Source organism: Bradysia coprophila, unplaced genomic scaffold (genome assembly GCF_014529535.1).
Source record: "Bradysia coprophila strain Holo2 unplaced genomic scaffold, BU_Bcop_v1 contig_151, whole genome shotgun sequence".
Taxonomy (NCBI): Eukaryota; Metazoa; Arthropoda; class Insecta; order Diptera; family Sciaridae; genus Bradysia; species Bradysia coprophila.
Genome location: NW_023503423.1, coordinates 1519614 through 1537848, shown reverse-complemented (window position 1 = coordinate 1537848; position 18235 = coordinate 1519614). Strand labels below are relative to the sequence as shown.

The 18235-nt window shown below is 36.9% G+C and overlaps 1 protein-coding gene and 1 long non-coding RNA gene across 2 annotated transcripts in view; one reads left to right on the top strand and one right to left on the bottom strand.

Moving 5' to 3' along the window:
- The window catches only part of LOC119074357, a 226636-nt gene that overhangs the window by 142989 nt on the left and 65412 nt on the right, over window positions 1–18235 (bottom strand). The gene's annotated exons all lie outside the window — the stretch shown is intronic.
- LOC119074345 lies at window positions 6502–7691 on the top strand. Its single transcript, XM_037180438.1, has 4 exons — window positions 6502–6647; window positions 6720–6839; window positions 6897–7047; window positions 7154–7691. The coding sequence occupies exons 1-4, from the start codon at window positions 6609–6611 to the stop codon at window positions 7621–7623; spliced, it is 780 nt and encodes a 259-aa protein (XP_037036333.1). The 5' UTR covers window positions 6502–6608; the 3' UTR covers window positions 7624–7691.

Below are 18235 nucleotides of genomic sequence, written 5' to 3'. Positions count from 1 at the left end.
CACTTTTTCATGAATGCAGCCGTCTTCTACTCTCAAAACTCTAAGACTTTGCCGAGAAAACCAATATCCATCTGTCATATGTCATGAGATAATTCTAAAAACCTGATTGAAAACCCAATGTCCAACTTTTCGACATTTTCATGAATACAGCCGTCTTCTACTCTCAAAACTCTAAGACTTTGCCGAAGAAACCAATATTCCATCTGTCATATGTCATGAGATAATTCTAAAAACCTGATTGAAACACCAATGTCCAACTTTTCGACATTTTCATGAATACAGCCGTCTTCTACTCTCAAAACTCTAAGACTTTGCCGAAGAAACCAATATTCCATCTGTCATATGTCATGAGATAATTCAAAAACCTGATTGAAACACCAAGGTCCAACTTTTCGACATTTTCATGAATACAGCCGTCTTACTCTCAAAACTCTAAGACTTGCCGAAGAAACCAATATTCCATCTGTCATATTTCATGAGATAATTCTAAAAACCTAATTGAAACACCAATGTCCAACTTTTCGACATTTTCATGAATACAGCCGTCTTCTACTTCAAAACTCTAAGACTTTGCCGAAGAAACCAATATTCCATCTGTCATATGTCATGAGATAATTTATAGTGAATCACTTAGGGCCGAGTAACGCCCTTGAGCCTCCCAGCAAGCCCACGTTGCATCCTACCCAAAAACAATGTTCAGCAACTTTGTTCTACTCGTCAATACCTTTCATTTGATATATCACAAGCAGCTACTGCGTGCGTATTTCTGTAGATATCGTCAAAAGACTGAAAAACACCTATAAGGCCCTAGCCCTGGAAGGGCCGGCCCTACCATGCCCATTTTCGAACTTGACCTTACTTTTGTCCATACCAATCAGGGAAAAAAAAAATTTTTAAGATCGGACACTTTTTACTCAAGTTATAGGGGTCACGGACGGACGGACGGACGGACGGACGGACGGACGGACGGACGGACGGACGGACGGACGGACGGACGGACGGACGGACGGACGGACGGACATTTTTTTTATTGCGGATTCGTCATCTATGAACATAACCAAATGCTTTGCCCTTACTGTCTGCTTCCAATTCGACGTGTTACAAACGGCATATTAATCTTATAAGCCCCCAGTACTTCGTACGGGGCTAAAAATCAACGAGAATCTTTAAAGGATGTGAATTTTTGTAAGAAATTCGCTATTTTATCGACAACTGTGATGTGTCACCCGCGTATATGTATCTGGCATGACAGAATAAAACATTCTGCTAGAAACAAGGAAACCCAAACTACCGTTAGAATATGGCTCGTGNGTGTAATGACTAACACAACTAAACTAAAAAACAAGAAAGGATTAGCTGATGACTTACCGTGGAGGTATGCCATCGAGACGTTGAGGAAACTACTGTTAAGAAAATTATTAAAATTGGGAAAAATACTTCCCGAAAGAATTGAATTCAAACGGAAGTAAGCCGAATCATCTGCCACTTTGTGACACAATTTTTTTTGTAAAATTTTCTTTCTATATTTCGTTGATAAGACTTTTGTGTTTAGGCGCAGAAGGCGTCACCCTCATCAATATCAGTTATTTTGTAGTTAAGATAAAGGACTTGCGTCACTTTCACCCTTTCAGGGGTTTTCACTGATTTGACATTACCTCCACCATATATTTGCCTTCTCAATTCCCAACTAATTCCTATAGGAAAAGGATCGTTCCACTTACTCTCAAATATTCGCCGACGCAGAAATCGCTAGTGAGATTTGAGCTTCAAACTAATGAAATATTAAAATTGAAATATGAGGACTGAGGACAGAGTTTTACCTATAGTTCAATTTCGCCTCGACCAAGGTAGATATAGTGTGGAGGTAATGCCATATATAACCGTATCAGATGTGCGGTGGCACAAAAGTTCGATACAAACGCCATCTCATCAAAAAATGGAATAAAAAGTCGGGCCATGTGTTGTATGATAGCAAGTAAATCATGGTCAATCATAGTGCTAGGTCGCGCGTCTCCACACTTCCACACTATATCTACCTAGGCCTCGACATACACTCAAATATCAATAATTGAAATAATTGACTCCGTAAGTGCGGTCGAAATTCAAAATGGAAAGTGCGGACGTCTTTCTAACTACGTAGCGTCATTTTCATACAATGAAGCGTTGAATTGTATTTTTCGGTTCACTTTTTTATCAAATCGTTCACTTAAAATTCACATTTTTAGCACACTTACGGCGTGAATAGATTAAGGTTTTCAGTGCGTATAATGCAGCAATGCACGTGTGCCAACTTCTAAAAATGAAAAATGAAAACCCACCGCTGATCGCTGGCGACTCGCTTGACGAATTTCTGTATTTTACTCCAATTTTGAAAACGAAATCGTTAAACAAAATCGTCAAAATAATCATTTTGAACAGAGGTGCAAACGCTATTTTTTCTGCTGAGATATATTCAGACAAACAGTTTAGCACTAAAGGGATAAATGCGAGATTATCGTTCTTTGCAGTTATAAGAAAATTGCATACAAATTCTCTCACATTCTCTCCCATAGGAGCCAACTGTCATTCACATGTTCCTTCTATCTCGCCACAGGCGTACCAACTTATCATTTCTCTGCAAACGACTGAATTTACCGATTATTTAAGGGCAACATTTTTCAAATTGTCAACTCTGCTGATGAATGGAAGAATATATGGTGTCTCTCTCGGGAAGATTTTTCAATAATAAAAAAAACGTTGCGTTGAACTCTGGTTTTATTTAAACGCAAACACATATGTGTAGCTTCAGAAACGGTAAATCGGTGCAGTAATTACTGCACATTGGACTAACGATAATTTATATGGATTTATTTATATGATGCGTTCTTCTTACTGTGCTTTATTTTTGTAAAGCGAAGGTTAATCGTAATTGTTTAACGATGTTGATCTGTGTACAAAAATTCTTTTTTCGTGTTATCTCAGGTATTACTTTGCCTGAATACAGATATACTGGTGGTTACTGCGAATTTTTGTTTTTTATTGCCAAAATATAACATCATGTGCCTGCATTTCGTAGAAATGCGTGTCAAAGAAATTGTTATTTTCGCCTTGTATTTACGTTAAATATTCAAATTTATTTTTAAGCTATCACTTCAGCACGCGCTACAATGTTTATCTGTTTAGAAAGAAGGTTTGTGAAGGCCACGATTTTGTTTCGTCAATGGAAAACGTTTTTCGTGGTGGTATTATGCGGATGATATTAAATCAAGTCCAACATTTTATTGCTTGGAAGGATCTTTCTTTTTTTAGCTGATTTCGGTGAATAACTTCTAAGGACCATTGTGACAAACTCATTCGAAAATATTCTCCCAGTGGCTACCAATATCACCCAGACGTTAGGGGATTTACTTCTTTTAACCTATTTCAACAAAAAATCTGTTACTTCATTAGTTCTGTCATAAATGATATAAAAGACCGTCATGCCCGCACGTTAGTAAGCGGGTGTGACGCAAGTCCACTACCAAAAATGTTTTAACAAAAAATTTTTGAGGACGGCGGAGCATATTTACAGCAATTTTTGACTTCTTCCCCTTAACTCCAACGACCCCAAATATATCTGGATATCTGGAATCTAGTAATTTATACGAGTTCAACGAGATATTGAACTTCGAAATATTGATGTTTGTATGAAAATAAGCAAAATTTCGTTTTTTCCAGATAACTGAAATCGCCTACGTTAGTTAGTTAGTTTAGTTCCTATGGAAAAATGGATCCAACGGATCCAGCAACTCCTAAACGTTTCTACAGATTTTCCTGAAATTTTGGTTATAGGCTAATAATGGCCCAAAAATAAGTATGGAATTTTCAAAAAGTTTGGAAAAACCCATATCTTGGGAGCTGGAGCTCCTCAAAGTCTCTATACAAATGCCATATAAAAACCAATTTGTATGTGTGTGTGTGTGTTTTGTATATTTTAGTGCATGATATGGATGGTAATGTGGGTGAAAGGTATGTGTTGTATTTGGATGTATTTCTTGTTGGAAATTGTGTGGATTATTAAATATTAACTTCCACCAGGTCGGTTCCGATGTTGGTCATGACTTTTGTTTTCGATAAGTTCATCTTGAGGCCAACTTTGCTTGCCTCTTCACTTAACTGTTGTAGCATAAGCTGAGCCTGACCTAGATTCGCTGCTATCGGTACAATGTCATCAGCGAAGCGGAGATTGCTCAGGTACTCTCCATTTATCTTTATTCCCATTTTACTCCAGTTTAACTTCCTAAAAATACTCTGCAGAATCGCCGTGAATAATTTCGGTGAAATGGTGACACCCTGCCTTACACCTCGGCCGATTCTGATTTCTCCGTGCTCTTATGAAGTTTTTATACATGAAGTAGCATTTTTGTACACATATCGAATTGTGTTGGAGTACCTTGAGTCTACTCTACATTCGTCTAATGCGTCCAATATCGACCATGTTTCCACTGAATCGAAAGCTTTTTCGAAAGTCTATGAATAGCAAGACTATGTCGATGTTGTATTCACGACACTTCTCAATAAGCGTTCTCATCACCTGCAAATGGTCGTTTGTGCTGAAACCAGATCTGAAAGCAGCTTGTTCAACGATAGATAGAGAGATCAAAATTGGTGACACTGTCATTGAACGAGTCGACAGCTATGTATATCCAGGACATAAACTGAAGTTAGGTCTGGACAACCAAACTGCAGAAATAAGACGTAGGATTGGTCTCGCATGGGCAGCGTTCGGAAAACTCAGACTAATTTTCAAAAGCAAAATGAATAATAGTCTGAAACGCAAAGTTTTCGACACTTGTGTCCTTCCAGTGCTCACTTATGGAGCGGAAACGTTAACTTTAACGAAAGGCATCCGAAGATAAATTGAGAGTGACACAAAGAGCCATGGAACGGAGTATGCTTGGAATAACACTCAGAGACAGAATGACGAATCAATGGATTCGACCACAAACCAGGGTCGTTGATGTCATGGAAAGAAATAGCATCTCTGAAATAGGGCTGGGCGGGACATATTGCAAGAAGGACAGACGAACGTTGGACCAAAAAGATCATGAATTGGCGACCATATAAAAGACGAGCTATAGGTAGACCACCAGAGAGATGGACAAACGGAATTAAGAATATTGGCAGGTACAAACTGGCAGCAAATGGCAATGGATCGTACGAAATGGAAAGAATTTGGAGAGGTCTACATCCAGCAGTGGATAGAAACAGGCTGAAAAAGAAGAAGAAGAAGAAGGTCGGTTCCCAGATTTTAGGATGACAGATAATTCCTCTGGCACTACCTAACTTCTGTCCGTTTTTCGATGAATTTTGGTTATTTTCGACATGAGTGAGGTGTTCCAAAGTTGGTTCATAAATTTTGAGATGACAGATGATTACTCTGGCACTACCTAACTTCCATCGGATTTTTTTGATGGATTCGGTTTTTTTTGACATGAGTGAGGTGTTCGCAAGGTTGGTTCCTAATTTTGGGATGACAGATGATTCCTCTGGCACTTCCTAACTTCCATCGGATTTTTTGATGGATTTTGGTTATTTCGACATGAGTGAGGTGTTTCAAAGATTGGTTTCCTAAATTTTGGGATGACAGATGATTCCTCTGGCACTAACCTAAACTTCCATCGGATTTTTTTGATGGATTTTGGTTATTTTCGATATAAATGAGGTGGTCCAACGTTGGTCCTAAATTTTTGGGATACAGATGATTCCTCTGGCACTTCCTAACTTCCATCGGTTTTTTTTATGGATTTGGGGTATTTCCGATATAAGTGAGTTGCTCCCAAGGTTGGTTCCTAAATTTTTGGGATGACATATGATTTCTCTGACACTTCCTAACTTCCACCGTATTTTTCAATGGATTTGAGCTGTAGTCGACGAGAGAATGATTACAAAACTAGTGACCTTTACCCCTAAACTTCTAAAAGAACTGATATCCACCAAAAAACCCAGAAGGGTAAAAATGTGACGCAAGTCCTTGTTTCTGCTTACAAAATAACTGATATCGATGAGGGTGACCCATTCTGCGCCTCAACGCAAAAATTTTATCAACAAAAAATTGACCTAAAAAACTTAGTAAAGAAAATCTTACAAAAAAATTGCGTCACAAGTGGCAGATATTGAGAACTGTTCCGAAAATAGTTAAAAAAGGGAAAAATATATCCTGAATTATGGTATTCATTCCATCACTTCTACAATGTCTCAGTAAACTTAGTGGTGTGTGGTAAAAATTGTCAGAACTTGATGCAGTCATCTGAATTTATAGCCCCGGCCATTAATCGGGTAAATTCAGTTGAAAATAGAAATAAAAGCCATGTACCAGCAAATGATAAGTAATTTTTTTTCTTTATCTTATTTACTCGAAATGGAGTCAATAGACGAAAATTTTCTTTGAATTTCTTATCTTGCTATCGAAATGAATCCGTTTAAATTGACATCCAAGTCTTGTGTTGCTGTGCGTTTTCTTGGTGCGCAGAATTTTCGTTATAAAAAGTGAAACGAAATTGAATTCGAAAACATTATCGCCTTAGCCGTGGTTGTGTGTTAAGTCTCCCCTTGATCAAGTTTTAAAGATTTGAATTTTCACTACGAAAATGTTCGTTGTACTCTGTGCAATATTCGCTTTGGCGCTGGTGAGTATATAAGCGGTCAATCTCGTTACCGATGGAACGGATTTTTCTTTAAAACATGCTGTTTCGATTCAGACTGGTACCGAAGCCCAAGACTATGCAACAGGCGTGCAAATTTCATCTTTTGCAACCGCCGAAGAACCAACATGTACCAAAACTGGTCCCGAATGTGCAGCCGATTGCTCAACATTAATGGTAAACATTACTTGCATCTAGTTCCACACCCTCACGTTTGATAAAACTCTTATTTAGATCTGTATGGCCGGTGATCCTACACCATTAGACACAGTCCTTTGCTCTTCTCCAAATCAGTATTGCGTGAACGGTGCCTGTACAACGAAACCAACCAGCCAATGCACTAGCGCACCATCATTTACCTGCACTGACGATGGGGTATTTCCAGGTTAGCAATTGATGCAGAGATGTTGTCTTGTCAATTTACATGTTTTGTGCACCGAAAATGACTTTCGGCACACAAAGCATGTAAAATAATCCATCATAAATTTCAGAACCCTCGGACTGTACCAGATATCGAACCTGTGAAGCAGGAGAATCTTCACTACTGCAGTGTCCAACTGGATTTGTATTCAATTCTCAACTCAACGTTTGCCAAAGGGGAACATTACCTTGCTCCAAAATCGACTGCTCAAAGGCATCCACCTCCAAGCCGTACATTGTCTACGCTAGCAATACCAGATTTTATGCTTACTGTATATTCAATGCGGGAAACATCCGAACAATTATGTTCCGATGTGGAGAAAGTGAGATCTTCGACACCTCCATCAATGCATGCCGACTCAATTGCAAAGCCAAAGGATACTACCAGAACCCATCCAGTTGCAATGAATATTTCTATTGTAGTGCTGCTTCAGCTAAACCATCCGAGGTGATGGCCTGTCCACCAAATTATGTGTTCGATGGCACTGGTTGCAACAGCGATGCCAGCAAATGTAAATTCCCTCCTCCAGCTGTTGTTTAGAAAAAAACTTCGTTTGCATTTTCATGTTTCGGCAGAATAAACAATTTATAAGCGCAATTTTGAGGCAATTTTGACGTGTTTTAATGTTGCTGCATAGGGAAACTGTAACTCAAATGTAATGGACTTTTGTAGAATTGGTAGAATTCCATTACATTTCTAGTACATTTCGTCATCAGGCTACAAATGATAGCACCAGCGCTCTATTCTTAGTGAACCAACTTCACTGCTATGAAATTTTATGGATATTTACAGGGAGTGAAGTTATTTCACTAGAAAATAGAGCGCAAAGAATGAAGTACTGAAATAGTTATTTGTTCACCGAGGAAGAAAAGTTGAAAATTGCTGTTGTGAGTGATGCAAATGCTTTTACCATACGCTTTTTTTTTACATACCGCACCTCAGTCAGACCTCGATGTTATCAAATATTTCTGGTTTTAAAATAATTCGTTGCCTTACACTAGTATTCCTTTGGTGAATATTCTTTTGTTTAAACGTTTCAGCAGTATCGGATCTATAGCTTCAATTGTTCTAAATATTTGTCAGAGATTGAGTTTTCAATATATAACTCTGCATTAGCGTCAGAGATTGTCGTTTATTCCTGGAGTGTTTAGCTATAACGAGTTAAACTTTCTAATTGTCGCACCTCACAAGGCTAATTATTCAGAATTTCAATTCCTAAATTCTTAAAAATTTTAGAAACTTGAAGAATTTTCAAGAAAAAATTCTCAAAAATAATTAATATCAGGTTCCAACTGTCCTGAATACGTACACGATGTTTTCCCGAAGAAAATGTTGCCGTCAATTCCGTTAAGAGTGATATCGCCAAAACTTGAACCAATTTTGGTGAAAATAAATACAATGGTTCGGCAATCCAGGCAAGCTATAGCTCGTTTGAATCGCCTTTCAATTCTAAGAAATAGGGATCTTTTACTTTTTCGGTTATTTTCCCATTTTCTGGGTGAACACGTGAAAAGTGATAGCATGTCAAGGGGTGGTGAAAACAGTTTTTTTGTGATAGCTCAAGATAGACATGTTTTTAAAAGTTGAAAATTTGTAGGAATATAGGCCTTTGACAGATCTTCATAAAGAGTATAATCATCGGTATGGGCCGCCACCCGTTCTGGACTTATGACTCAAAATATGGTCAATGTTCGGACAGTCCTACTGGCTTGCAACAGAATTTATCCGCGGAACTGACTATAGGGTTTTGTAGCTGGACTTAGCTGGATTTCTAGAAATGAGGTTTTCCACCTACTACGAAGTAGGTGGAAAGCAACATTTTCAAGACCAATGTTCGCTCGGTTTAGGACAATTTTGAGCTGAACATGTAATTATGATTTAGTTTATTTCATTTCCATCGCTCCAGCCTGTTTGAAGACCAAAAACAAGTCGAAAACACTGAAAATTATGGGTCTCCTGGAGCGACAGTTTACTTCGACTTACTTTATGGCTTGCAACAGAATTTATCTGAGGTTTATTATATGTGGAACAAAAGAGAGTAAGTCCAGCTACAAAACCCTATAGTCATTTCCGCGGATAAATTCTGTTGCAAGCCAGTAGGACTGTCCAAACATTGACCATATTTTGAGCCATAAGTCCAGAACGGGTGGCGGCCCATACCGATGATTATACTCTTTTTGAAGGTCTGTCAAATGCCTATAATCCTACAAATTTTCAACTTTTAGAAACATGTCTATCTTGAGCTATCACAAAAAAACTGTTTTCACCACCCCTTGACATGCTATCACTTTTCACGTGTTCACCCAGAAAATGGGAAACTAACCGAAAAAGTAAAAGATCCCTATTTCTTAGAATTGAAAGACAATTCAAACGAGCTATAATAGCTTGCCTGGATTGCCGAACCATTGTTTTCAAATTGGTTCAAGTTTTGGCGATATTACTCTTATGAGTTTTATCTTAAAACCTCAGAATTGACTCTTGAAAATTCCCAACAAATTCTGAAAAATTCCCTAAAAAATAATAATAATCCACCTGGCACCTCCCATAATCAAGTACACACATTCTTAACACAGATCCCGTCCACATATATTTTACTGAAATCAAACCGACTCGCGTATCAAATCATTTTCACTCTTCACCAAGACGAACGACCCATAAACATTTTACCATCTTCTGCCATTTGTACACTCCAGCGATAATAATATTCCGACCATCCCAAACACTTATAAAATGAATGTAAAAAATACAAGTGTTCGCGATTAGTAACACAATTGTAGGTGGTATTACCCGAAAAATAAAGCGAATTGCATTGGTAGCCCATCTGCAAAACCATAACGAATTTCTCATCACAGTTGTTGTTTTTGTAAAATATTAACATTTTAGAGAAGCGATAGGGAAATGTGTATTCTCTCTATGTGCCAGAGGGGTTAAAATGAACATACATTAGAGGGTAACGACACAGCAATCAAATGGTATATATAACAAATAGAAATGATATTGCGAACATATTCTCGTGGATTCGATTTTTTTTTTCTTCTTCGTATAATCAACTCTGTAGGTATAGCTGTACACATAGCCCACATGTAACTATTGTTTTGAAGACCCTTTTCGCAGTTGTGTTTATTTTCCAAAACTCCGACTGCATTAAACACGCATTTACCATTCATCAAAAATCTAATGCTCTCCCCCCATTCTCCATTCAGAAATTGATGTTTTTTTTTGTACACAGAACAATTTTCATGTTTTTGTTTTATCGCTTAATGTTTCAGGTGGTGGAATCTCACATTCGCTGTCGTGGCATAAGAAAGGTGACCGTATACCCGGATGTAAATTGTATGCTCGTGTATGGACGCCGGAAGATCCGCGAGCGAATCAACGTGGACTGGCCGGACCATCGTATCCCGTTGGATCGCATACCGGACTAGATATTTAAGCATTTTAAAATTGAAAATTTTTATTTTTTTGTTGTTGAAAATTATTATTTATTAATTTACCTCCGTATGTAACTACTAGTCATTCATTATAGTAACATTTGTACTAGTCTAGTCAGTCAGTTGTGGATGCAGTTTGCAGTTCACACATTTATTGTATAAGCATCAAAGTAATTATGTCAATTTAAGGTCATGCATCAAATACATGGATATAGTGGCATCGAAAATTAAGAAATTTGTTTGTATTGTACGCGATGATCGAGCTGACATCACTTCAGTTTTTCAGTTTGGTTCAAGTGTTTCATTTACCTGGAAGGAAGTCGCATTTCTGAATTGTGATTCAACAGTTCTAACTATTCCCGCATCACAGAAAGTAAGGCTTGACCAAATGCCCCTGTCCAGTTTGACGCAGTCTTTGAAGTACAATTTCTAAAATGAATGATATCGCTAGAGTTGACGCTTTCAGCTTCGTTACGCAAAAATTTTTTACACCCAATTTTAGTTCAAACAAGCTGGCTTAGTTTTTCTCATCATCTGCCAAATAATTTTTACCAAAAAAAATTTGACTGGAAACAACCAAAATTTTAACAAAAAAATCTGCGTCGCATGTGGCAGATAAATTTTCTTGCTGGTCTGTTCCTGAACATTTGCCACTTTGCGACGCAGATTTTTTTGGTAAAATTTTGGTTGTTTCCAGTCTTGGTAAAAATTATTTGGCAGATGATGAGAAAAACTAAGCCAGCTTGTTTGAACTAAAATTGGGTGTATAATTTAATCTTTGCGTAACGAAGCTGAAAGCGTCAACTCTAGCGATATCATTCATTTTAGAAATTGTACTTCAGAGACTGCGTCACACTTTTCTCGAAGAGATTTTTGTTGGGATATCAGGCGTTTTAGAAGTTTTAGAACACTGCTTTTTATAACAGTTTATAACAGAAATTCGGAAATTTGGCGAAAATCGAAAATTTGACGAAATTCGAAAATTTGACGAAAATCGAAAATTTGACGAAAATCGAAAATTTGACGAAATTCGAAATGTGACGAAAATCGAAAATTTGACGAAATTCTAAATTTGACGAAAATCGAAAATTTGACGAAGAAAGTAATTCTCTATCTGCCACCATTCAAGAAATATCTCTAAAACCCCAATTGACCCACCCATTTCCAACTTTCAACATTTTTCACAAATGCCCTTCTTTTCTACTCGTAAAACTCTGAGACTTTGCCGAAGAAAGTAACTCTCTATCTGCCACCATTCAAGAAATACCTCTAAAACATAATTGACCCACCCATTTCCAACTTTCGACATTTTTCACATATGCCCCTCTGTTCTACTCGTAAAACTCTGAGACTTTGCCGAAGAAGTTAACTCTCTATGTCTCATAACCCAAAAAAATATTAGTCCTTTCATCCTACGCTCGAGTAGCTCAAAATTTGGTCACTCTAATCACTCTAGCTCTAACGAATCTGCCCCGAATTATTTTTTTGTTCGAATCGTCTTACGAATACCTTTCATTTGATGGGTCGCACGCCTCTGTAGGTTTCAATACAGCTAAGCTACAGCCGAAAACGCGTACCCGACCCTCGAAAACCACACTCAGAAACCACTTCGAGGCCAATAAAACAAAATTCTGGTTTTTCCTGGGGTAATGGCGTATCACATTTTCATTTTTATGCCCACCCTGAGGTTCCTGCAAAATTTCATGGAGATTGGCTGACTAGTTTCCGAGATCGACCGTCGATAGATAGACAGATAGACAGACAGATAGAAACATACAGAGTAAGTTGAAAGATTTTGATTGTAAAACGTTAATTTGGTCGAGGGGTAACTCACTTCTAGATTAAATGGATTAAATGGATTAAATGGTATTAAATGGATTAAATGGATTAAATGGATTAAATGGATTTAATGGATTAAATGGAATAAAAATTGGATTAAATAGGAAAAAAGTTCATTTTACCAAATACTGTAAAAGTCTTAAAAATTGTTGATGTTGATCGAACCACGTACTACAACTCATACTACAATGTTAAAAAGCGAAAAAATCCACTTTTAGGAGTTTTTGGTGTAAAGTGGATTAAATGGATTAAATAAATTTAATACCATTTTTCACAAAAAATTTTTTCCTATACCTCACGAGTTCTTAAACGAGCTGGGGATCGGGCAAATCTATTTTTCGCAATTACTTTACAAATTTTTCAGGTCGGTAGCCTAATTATTTCGGTAAAACTAAAATTTTTTTTTGGATTAAATGGATTAAATGGATTTAATGGATTTAATGGATTAAATGGATTAAATGGATTAAATGGAAGTGCGTCACCCCTCGAATTTGGTGCATTTTCGGTTCATTTCATTTTGTACACAAAAAGTACGTTCTGTACACAAAACGTCCCTTTTGTACACACACAAAAAATATTTTGTACACAAAATTAAAGATTTTGTACACAAAATTGATTATTTTGTACACAAAAGGTCTGTTTTGTACACAAACAAAAATATTTTGTACACAAACATAACTGATTTTGTACACGGAAACCGTAACAACGTACACAGAAAACACTATTCGTACACAAAATCTTGTTAAGCTTCTAGCAATTTTTTGAATTAGCTTTACGCGATCTCAGCACATAAGTTATCAAGTGTGACAAAACAAAGAAGCTTTATCACAATGAGAGTTCTCAATTGGCTGTGTTTTTTGATTTTGAGAGATTTTTTTATTATAAACATAAATTGCATTGAGCAGCACTTTCATTCCTAGAAGTTAATAATTAACAGAACAACGGCACCAAAAAGAAGAGGTAATACAGTTAGAGAAGAGAACGTGTAATTTGTGTCTGTAGTCTTTCAAAAGTATATTTGCTTAATTCAATCTTTTGTCATTGGACTACATCTTGTTTCATACACTTTCTTTACTGTAGGATGATGTATTTTCTTTGTGCGGGGGCTCCGCCCCCAAACCCCCGCGCCTGCGGCGAGCTTTTCTTTACGCCCTGCAGGCTGCCGTACGTTCATGGGGCTCTGCCCCAAACCCCGCTAGGGGCTCTGCCCCTTAGACCCCGCAAGGGGGGCTGTACCCCCCTTGACCCCCCACTGCGGGGGCTGCCGCCCCTCGACCCCGCTTCTTTTTTTTTTTTTTAAATTCACGGCCTGCGGCGCTGCTTTTCATGTACAATGTTTTTACCTAACATTTTTTAAATTAATAACACAATAATACAATATTTAGATTACTCATTCAAAATTTTAAATATTCAAATGCACATGTATAAGAATTCGCATTATTCCGATTCCCACAGGCCAACATTGTAATAACGTCGATGAATAAATATATTCTTCTCTCTCTCACAAAATCATCAAATTTGTGTACAAAATGATTCTTCTTTGTGTACAGAACGAACATACTGTGTACAGAACGAACTTACTGTGTACAAAATGATCACTTTTGTGTACAAAATGATCACTTTTATGTACAAAATAATCATTTTTGTGTACAAAATCATGGTTTCTGTGTACACAATTGACTTTTTGTGTACAAAATGTATGTTTTGTGTACAGAACGTAATTTTTGTGTACAAAAAGAAATAAACCTGCATTTTCTATCAAAATGACCAACTTCAAAACGATGTATCTCCGGCAATTTTAAAGTTACATAGTCGAGTGATAGCTCGTTTTGCTCGTATTTGAAGCGCGAATAAGATAGAATAGGATTTGTGGTGGTACATGCCAAAGGAAAGAAACTTAAATTCTCGCCTATATATAGTTGCCGCGTCTCAAAAAAATTTCTTCGTTCTTTTTTTGGAAGTTAGACTGCGTCAAGTCCTCCGCTATCGCTCCGGACATGATGAATAGTTAAATTAAATTAAAAATTCTAAGTTTCATTGAAATTTTTGGTAATTACACGTGGTGTTCACGCCGTAAAGCTGTAATCGCACTTACGTTTGTAAAAAGTGGAATGAGTTTGCATGTTTGATCGTAAACGGAGAGGGTGTTGAGGAATTTCGCGCCATGTCATTCACAATAACCCACGAAGTGACATCTTCCTTATACAAAATGTGTCATTTTGTCAATTATTTATTGTGAATGACGCGGCGCGAAAGTCCTAGCAGCCAGGGACATTATCGCACTGGATGTCAGATTGCTAATTCGAGGCGAGGCCAAGGTTAAAAAAAACATCATGTGCGAACTGTAAAAGGTATTTTATGTTCGAGGAATGGTAAATTCGAGGCGAAGCCGAATAAAACGGAATTAAATCGGCAACTAAATGTCCTTGATTGATCGAGCAATTTATGAATGCTCTTAAGAATGAAGTTTCCTCCAAACTTTCCAATATTTACTCAAATTCTTTGATTTCTATTAGTTTATAATATTTACAAGAATTTTTCCAGAATTTCCCTAACAATATGCGTTGAGTATGTTCTCCGAAGAGTACACAACAAAGACAAAAACTAATAAAAGAACTACTGTGTTCGGTATTGCAAGTCTTGCAAGAATTTCGAAGTTACGTATCTAAGTAAGTAACTACAATTGTTGAGTAGCAACAAATGAAGTACAAGATCTTAAATAATTTGTCCATGAAATGATATGCGAGACGTTTGTTTCTCACAAAATCAAACTGTTTGAAGTCATCATATCATCAGTGCAATGCCTGAATTTTCTGTTTTACAGGAGAGTCAAATATGTCAGTCGTTTTGAGCTCATTGCAGACAGACACTCTACGTTAAGAGAAATGGAGTTTTGTAGTTAAAATAACATAATGTTTCAATGTCTTTTGATCAAGGGACCTGACCTACCCATAAGATGGAACCTAGTTCAAGCTGTAGTGTCATACTATCGCGCTAACTTAGATCGCAAATATTTTCAAATATCCTGAGCACACCAGAAGAAAAATTTGCTGTTCTGATGGGTTCAATTATACAGATCCCGATATTAGATCAAAATTGTTTATTGTTTGAGGTCCCTTTTGCGGTATACAATCACCCCTTCGAATTTATTATTTTATTTATTAAAAATATATCATTTCATTCGAATCATTCGGATTATCAACATACAAAGAAGAGAAACCCTTGAGCGGTTTTTTTGCCCGTATTTGGTTATCAAAAAGTTTAATTCTAAATAAGCAAAAAATACGCTTGAACTACTTTAAATTGATTTCATTTAAATGTTATCGTCATGAGGGGATCGCCAAGTGTTATATATAATACAGTCAGGATTTCCTATATGTATACAATGATGATGGGTGACAGGACTTAAATCCTTACGCAATTTAAACCTATTTAACATACACCTATGGATACACTCAATAAAAGTGTGTATTGTGTACAATTATAGCAGGGGAAAAAATTAGTTGACTCAAATCTTCATGAGATTTTGGTCAGTTGCTTAACGGATGATGCAGCTGTTGGATTTATACTAATTTTTAAAGATTATATTAGTCACACTATACTTGCCAATTCATAAATCATACCAATGCACTCCAAGAACAGTCACAAGAACTGATTTTTTTAACGGCCTCCTAAAAAGCTGAATACGAATAGAATGTGTTCAAGGTAAGTAACTGAAAAATTAACGGTCTAGAATCTATACTGGTACATAAGAAGCGATCAGAAACTTAAGATAGCCATATAGCCATGCACTTACGTTTAGCTTCCCGTTTACGTGACAGTACGTTGAAACAACAGAAAAGATGCGGAGTTTTCATTGTTTTAACCTGTTACATACGGCAAGCATATGATTATTATCGGGTCTATTACTTCAATCGATCAAAGTATTTTTAATCGGTTAATTTCAAATCTTGTAGAGCTTGTCATTATTGTCGTCGTTATGGATGACAGATGAATAGCCGTATGTGACAGGTTAAACCAACTGTCAAGCGAACGGACGGAGTGCTAAACGGTGAATTGCGATTACAGCTTAACTTTATCCAAGGTTCTAAAAAAAACAGGTTAAGACAACTCTGAGTTGATCACGAAGCCGGTGACACACAAATTACGTCAACGGCTGCGAATTTTATATCAACAACGCAACTTAACAATAACAAAATTCTGAATTATCGAAAAAACGATTGACGCCGCATTACCTTTTTGGATGGCTACACTTAAACGTTGTATAAGATGTGAAGTTGAACGTTTTTCATTTGTGACCTCTGCAATTTTGCTGCCAATTTGTTTAATGAATTTCAAACCAATATCACCAAACACTCCAGACGTTACCAGTTGCAACAGGAATAAAAATAAAATGATCTGCTAGGTCACTGTTAGTGGTCAATTTTCTTTGTTTTTGCTTGATTGGCTGCATGACCCGCTTGTTGTGACGTTTTGTTCAAATATGATTGAGCGAAAGTGTCACGACATGTGAAATTGCACGCTGCTGATTTGCCCCTCGCCCAAGGAATTAATGTCATTCCGTCAGGTTTTTTTCCGTCTGGTCTTGAACAACCCGGCGGTTCTCGGACTGCAGGGATTTCCGCAGATTTTAAATTTCTCACACTATCTGTAGTGAGTGCGTTAATAAAATTTGGTGTCACCCGCCTCCGTGGTTGTCTTAACCTGTTCTTTCAGAACCTTGACTTTATCAACTGTAATGTCAAAATAATTGGTTACCATGTCTTTCTTTCGCACTCATTATTTCGATAGTTCTTCATTTGCGCACTGGAAAATTTAGATATTTGTTTATTTGCGTACTGACTGACAGACATGCTGAAAACAGACGAAGCATTGAGAACCTGTTTATCCAACGCACTTCAAGCAAAAGTGCTATTAATGACAGCTGCCAAATAGAGTACTTTTTTGTATGAAATTTTATCACCACTCTTTTTACAGTGTAAAATTTTGTATGGAGCACTGTCAATGTTTAGTACCCTATTTAGAGTACCACTTTTGCTTGAAGTGCGTTGGTTTATCTCAAATTTTTCGTTGTTTCTGATTTTGACATTAAAGTAGATAAACTCTTGTTCATAACACACGGTAGTAAATGAGAAGGTCACATCTAACATCTAGTGCGCAAAACAACCCCACTAGTCATGAAAATAGCTATACATCGAGACCAATTCCCTTTAAAGCCGCCTTAAGTTTTTATTTTATTTAAACTCCATTCTGATTTGTTGTACATTCGATGCGCAGATAAATTTTCTAATTTCAACTCGATTTTTCTATCGCAGTGAATTTGCCGCACTACAAACAATAAAAAAAAAACCAAAAGGAAACATCCAAATTTCGACTGAATATTTACTCAGCTGCATCAATTAAATGGCCATCACAATATGTTTTAGAAATGGAAAGTGAAAAAAGACGAATTAAACAAACTCGATTATCATATTTTAACGCCGCTGTAAATTGGTAATAGTTTCTGATGATGGTGACTGGTTTGGATTATAAACATATGATGTTGAGTTTGAATTTAATATTGTTTGCGCCACCAGTTTTTATTTTAGGGGTTAAAAAATCGGATAGACCTTTTTGCCTTGTGTATACGATTCGATAAGTGACGAACGATTTGCAGGGAACTAATTGTTACCTTCGATTGCAACACAATATAACATAACCGTATGGAAATCTTTACCTACTAAACGTTGGGCTTGAGTTGAGAAAAGGATTGTCAGCTCAACTATATCTTGAACAAATTTCATGACTATCGTCTACAAGAAGATCGTATGAGCAAACCGAAATCGTAAAAAGGCATAAATGGAGCCTAAAATGCTAAAATTGCCTTAAAAAAATCAAAAAAT